This window comes from Phaethon lepturus, unplaced genomic scaffold (genome assembly GCF_000687285.1).
Source record: "Phaethon lepturus isolate BGI_N335 unplaced genomic scaffold, ASM68728v1 scaffold4732, whole genome shotgun sequence".
Taxonomy (NCBI): domain Eukaryota; kingdom Metazoa; phylum Chordata; class Aves; order Phaethontiformes; family Phaethontidae; genus Phaethon; species Phaethon lepturus.
This window is the reverse complement of record NW_010521108.1, coordinates 168-6,718: the sequence shown is the minus strand read 5'-3', so window position 1 is coordinate 6,718 and position 6,551 is coordinate 168. Positions and strand designations below refer to the sequence as shown.

Sequence of the window (6,551 nt, the reverse complement as noted above, 5' to 3'; positions counted from 1 at the left end):
TCTTTCCCTTTTGTACTATTTCCCGATTTCTTTGTAAACATTCCTTTGCAAATCTTATATATGTAAGATGAGATCAGGCTCTTTAAGAGGTCAGAAACCATGGAGTGTAATTTCTATTAAGCTGTTTCCACAAAACACAATTTCTGATCCAGACAGGTATTTGTATCTCATCCAACAGAATCATCAGGAAAAAAAAAAAGGGAAAAAAAAAATATCACACATCTCCTTGTTCAAAAGCAAATCCTGAAGGGATTTTGTATGTCTTGCAAAATCTCACGCTGTTGCGCATGGCTTCTTGAAGTGTCTAAAAAGGAGGGAATGACATTACAATGGCTGCCAAACAAACTTATCATTCAATAATACTGATGATGTTTTAACTGGGTTACAACAGTTACTTAGTACTGGTTAACACAGCAGTTAAGTATTAGTTTCCCCATAATCGTCTGAATACAATTTTTCTTGAACAATTCATGCTGAAAGCAGTTCTAGGCAAATATTTTTAACATAAAAGAATAAGCTACACTTATTTACAGGCTTCTTTGTCCAGTTTATTTTTCTGATTTTAACTAAGATATTTGGTATTAATGCTGCCTGGTTTCTTTCAGAGGAAGGACATTTCAATTTAGATCCATATGATATACACCAGTGGTTTAAAAAAAAAAAAAAACAAAAAAACAACTTCAGGGGAACAAGTTGTTGTTACTAGCTAGTAAAATAGAAGTAGAAAGGTCTCTCTTGGTTCATCTTTGGAGCAAGGTAGGATTCTGTGTGACACATCTGTATTGTATCCATGAAGTACTGTTCTGTCTTGAGATTGAATTATGCACATATATTACGCACATCTTGAGAAATAGATGCTTTCTTTTCATACCAGACTTTAACACATGTTACAGTAAGCCAGGACTTAAAGTGGACATGCCTCCTTGGTTCTCCTCTTTAAGAAGAAAAAAATTACAGAAAATAACAGAAAGTCATGATGACAACTGATTGAACATTCTTATCCAGGTTACTAAGTTTCACCTTCTTCCGCTCACAGCAAAAAAACCCCACCACCCTACACAAAACAAGAGGAAGAGAGAGAAACAAGTCTCAACAAAAACAGGTGCCATTACAACAGGAAAGCAATTTGATCTAAAATACGTAAGAGTAAGAAAAGATTTAATGAGGTATCTGGAAGCTTCTATTCCGTAAAACAAAAGCTTGTATTCCACAAAAATGTAGTCAATGCATTTTAAACATATAAATGTACTTTTTTTGTACAGCATATCATTCACTTCCCAGTCTCATAGCTGCAGAATAAAAACAAGACAGATAGCTCAGAAAAAGCCAACAAAGAAGCAGTTCTTAAAGGGGCCATTTTAGTTTCTAAGCCAGCTGAAAATTCTTTGGCAGAATAAGAAGTTTAGGTACAGGGTATATGAAGGGTTAAAACTTGCTCTGTGGTGTCTTAAGAAGAGTAAAGGATATGAACTGTCATCCTTGTCTGCAAACTGCATGGCACTGTATGAAACTATATGGTCTCCTCACACACCTCAAGATCTGATCTTTTCATTACAGAGTTTGTCTTCACTGCCCTTACCATTATGCCAATGTTATGGTCAATAATAAACACTAACTACTGATTCATACTGCAGCAACAAAATGCACCATGTTGCATAGAGCCCAAGGAAAACTGGTAAAAGCCTGGTTGGCTTCTGGAATCCTGCAACAGAGGATGTAAACAGATATTTCTTCTTTAGTTATAACAAAATTGGGATACAGCACAAGAGTGAGCAAAGTTGCTGCCTGTTATTTCATAAAAGGTGAAATATTTGTGAAACATGAATCACGCTTCTAGCATATATGCATCACCATAACTCTTGTGACTTCTTTTTCTTCCGGGCTTATGCCTGAAGTCAGAGTACTAAGAGTGAATTAAGAGCAAGCAATGTTTGGGAGCAAAAGAATGCTCAATGAGACTGCATGCAGTTTTCAAGGTATGCAACCAGCACCTTTCAGAATATTACAAAGCTCTCACTAGAGCCAAGGCTGCCTTGTTTTCACATACTGTTAGTAGAGGAAGTAACCATCCTGGAATACTTTTCAATATCTAAGGCTTGTTTCTAGATGTAGAAACACTTGTTAACCATTCAGCTCTTACACTGAATGTTTGTAACCATTTGTTGAACAAGATTTGAAGTGTGACTGCCTGCCCACACAACCATGGCTTTTAAAGTGCCTTTTTATACAAACTTAACTCAGATGACTTGGAGATTCTTCTAATTGAAAAGACTTCAAACCAACAACATATAAACAAGCTCAAAGGCTTGTTTACTGGCTTAGCCTGAAAAACATCATGAAATAATGAAGTCATCTTGGAATCTGGAACATTTCCATTCATTGTAAATAAGATTTAATTCTTCTCTGTAGAAGAATCTTGATTTCATAGTCAGCAATATATATATGTTTTACGCAATGCCTAACCTATGCTTTTTTTATCAGCAATAATGGAAAGTATTATAAATAGCTGTAAATTCAGTACTCTTTAAATCCAGTTTCTGACAACACCATAGTAAATTAAAAACTGTACTGTTACAAACACACGTAGATCTGCTAAATGGAGCAGATTTATGTTCTCTCATGCGAGTTCCATTCTCTCTCAGCTGTATTAGTCATATGATCTGCTAATCAGCTTGCAGCCTACCACTGCTCTGTCAAATACTCTTTTTCTAAAATTGTATATCTATGCATGGAATCAAGTTTGAGTCATTACAGGTCTCACCCATTTCTTTTTGTAAAGATTTCCATTGGGTTGTTCTTGTCATATTAAATCAGTGCAGGTTAAATCTGTAGGAAATAAGTAACAGTGTTCTGGGAAGCACATAGGACTAAGTCAATTATTTGAATGAGCTGCAAGTTGTCATTCAGAGATTTTTCTGGATTTATCCAGGTGTCCCAATAAACCATCATGACCCCATTTTTTAATTTTCACTTTGCTTGTTTATTGACTTAAATCAATTTATATGATAAAGTTAAAAACAGATGGGTTAACCCATTCAAAACATAAGGAATCAAGCTGAAATGTTACAGCAGTAAAGACCTTATGCTAGATGGTTATAGAGCAGGAAACTGGAAAGTGTTACGCACAGTGAGATTAGAAATAAGAGAAATTGTTAATGGGTTCATTCTGTAAAGAAAGGATACAATAACACTTCTTTCAACTTTTTACCCATAGCAAGTCTGAATATAGACTTTTGTCAATCAACTTGATAGTGAACAGGTAATTTGGACTGATTTCAAGGATACTGTTGATAACAAAGCCTTGTCAAAATAAAGCTTGTCAGTTGGAAGCATCAGGTATAAAGGATCTGATTCATAAGTCTAAAACTATCATGTCAGGCAGACGAAGGGTGGAGTGGGCCAGGTTAAGAACGATAACTTCTTAATTAATGCAAGCAGTGTATTTTAGTTACATGTGTGAACATCAGATCCTCATAGATCCCCAAATTCTTTCCACTTTATCAAATCCAGCTCTGTATTTTTAGAAAGAAAGAAAATTGAATAATATAAAAAAATAATTTTAGTATTTCAAAAGAATAGCTAGATCACTGCTGACCTTCTGTTTGGATCCCAGTAAGTGAAGCTGTAGGGTAGCAGCGCTCTCCATTCTGAGGTAGCTTTGTGGATGCAGACTGTCCCTCCAAAAAACAGGCAGAACCATAGCCCTGCATAACCTTTTCACTATTAATCAGCTACAAGGGGCCTGTGTGCATTGGAAGGGGACAAGGATGAAAATGAGAGCAAAGTGCGGTCTCCCTCTGTAAAAAGGCATACGGCAGTTTGTGTTCACAACACCAAGGCAGTAGCAGAAAACAAAACCAAACCAGAAAGTCCTTTTCTGCAGCAATACCACTCTGCAGTACTGCCACAGGAGTCGCTACAGCCTATAGGCAGCAACATCTATTTGTAATATGCAAAATGCTTCACTGAAAGGAATTAATCACACATGACAAACAAAATGTAAACAATCCACTTTGCATCTGCAGAAACAGGCCAATAGATGTTCTCTTCCTGTGAGGAACATAAGGAATCAGTAACAGAATAACTAGAATTCAGATCTACAGATTTCTCAAGTATGGTCTTTCACTAGTCTTATGGTCGCCTGGGAATAAGGTTATCCTGACATAACTGTACATTCCATCAGTGTATGTCTGTTGCGCAAAACCTACACTACCGTTCTTTAGATAAGCATAACTGTATACTCCAGGTTGCTTCATTAGCTTACTATAATAGTAGCATAACAGTGACAATCATCTCAGATGATGTAATCCAGAAGAATCTTCTCCTCTATACTCTTCTTAAATTCTCCTTATATTCTTAAATACGGACATTTTTGATCTGTGTTACTGGTGAGTCTCTCCAGGTAAAGTGATACTCATCTTTATACTGCACATGCTACATCGATGACTTGCCTGCAGACCCTGGCAAAGACAAGGACAAGAGCAAGAAAGTAGTTCCGCTTTCTCTTTTGGATAATCACTGTTTGTTCCAGGAATTCCTCAGGTTTTCACCAGCAGAGTTTTGCCCTATCCTATGACCCTCTCCAACATTCACATGAGAGCATGGAGTGCTAACAGCACTCTCTCCTTTTGGCTAGAAAGCTATTCCTATTGTCTGTCCGTATCACTGGTGATATTTCTTTATGGCTCCTGCTATTAATGTATCTAACCACCATTAAACACATTGCCTTTCTATTTATGGGCAATGTTACCAATTCAACTAACCACCAAACGCTGTTTCAAACCCCAGTCTAAAGAGACTACATCTACTTATTTTTTAACCCACAAGGCCTACTGCTGTCCTGAACAACTTGCACATAACGCTCATAAAGTACGCTATGGAATTCAATCTCAATATTTAACAGTCATACTGTAAGACTGGTCATTCATAGCTGTTACTTGACTTATCTGTTCTTTCAGCATACAACTTAACCAAATGTAAGGATAACAACAGATGCAAGTAGCACATGCTTAAAACTTGTTTTGGCTCATTGTGGTTTAGAACAGCATCTGAAACAGAAAGCATATACAGAACTTTGTATATTAGTGAATTAACTCAGTGGTTTAACAGTTATTTGCACTTAAAATACTTTATAATATATAGAAGCATATTGTCTTCAGGACAGCTTAGAAGAAATTGTAAATTCCCTAGGATGAGTAATTATTTTGGAGAGAAGTCATTTTCACTGCTCCCCTACTGCTATGACCATATAAGAGGGGATAATTTTGCAGAGTCAGAGATAGTTTTTCTTCAATTACTGTTGAGGACCGACATGAGTTGAAAAAAACCAACGCTCTTATTTTGCAATAATTTTTTCTTATTTTTTTAGTTACACTATTCTCCGCACCTTTGTGTGTATTCATAACATTTTCATTTCTCTGACAAGTCTTGTTACAACAACTCTGAAGCTAAAGTTGCCAATCAGCTATTTCTGAACTACTAATAAAATTGTTGGAGACATTTAGAACACCATTTATTTCTTTAGAAACAATTGTGTAGTATGGTATTCATATCACAAATATGAAAATTATATTTGAAGCAATTGTCCTTAAAGAACAATGGCCTTGACTAGAACTAAAAACAAAAGATAGAGATTTGCCAAGCATAATAGATTAGTAGTTAAATCTAAAGAGCTACTGAACAGGTTTGTAAAGTTAAAATGTGCTCCATTTGGAGAGCAGTAGATAGGCTAGTATAGTGGAGTTGAATATATTAATGCACACAAGGGTTAACAGGCTGCAGATGATTTGGAACACAGCTTCAATATTATTTGGCTAAATGTACTAACCTTTTTTCTTTAATGTTTCTATTTGTTTCCTCAGCTTTTTAAAAGGAAGGAAAAAAAAAGGGACTAGTGTATAAAGAAGGTGGCAATAGTGAACATCAGAGTCCTTTACCCCCTTTTACAGCTGTATATATGATGTATGCTGTCCTACATAAACTTAGTTTTAGTCAATACTCTCACTTCAAAAGCTGCTAAGATTTAGAGATAATTCCACTTAATAGTCCATTGCTATTTAAATGCAGGCTACAAAAGCAATGGAAAACCTGGGGAAGGAAAAGTTATTTGCTGACAATATGGGGATAATTGTATTACTAAGTCAGTACCAGGCATATTAGATTCTAAGTATGAGTTAGACTATTACATGCATGCTATTATGTCAGATTACCACAAAAATACAAAATATTTACTGTGTAGAATACAGAATAATCAGAACCTATTAATGCCTTTAAAAAAAACAGAAAGCATCAACACGCATTTGGCGAAATCTCAGCTCTGTCCTTAATTTTGTCTGTGTTTTTAATCAGAAGTTTTCTTTAGAGCATTATACCCTGAGAACCCAAGTGATTTAATTTACACTGAAGCATAACACATATGCAGAGGATATATTTACAGTATATTGAGTGTACATTCAAAGTCTCACCTAATACTAACGTTTCAAATTTTTCAGCAAATTTAAAGAATCTCTATAATCATTCCAGCAGAAAATATAAAACAAACACCTCCCTTT

General features: G+C 35.6%; 1 protein-coding gene across 1 annotated transcript in view; it reads right to left on the bottom strand.

Annotated features, from left to right (window-relative positions):
• The window catches only part of UNC13C (unc-13 homolog C (C. elegans)), a 163,971-nt gene extending 163,793 nt beyond the window's left edge, over positions 1 to 178 (bottom strand). The window contains 1 exon segment of the mRNA XM_010281395.1: positions 3 to 178. Coding sequence (XP_010279697.1) covers positions 3 to 101 — 99 coding nt within the window. The 5' untranslated portion in view covers positions 102 to 178.
• Positions 179 to 6,551: the final 6,373 nt, after the last annotated feature.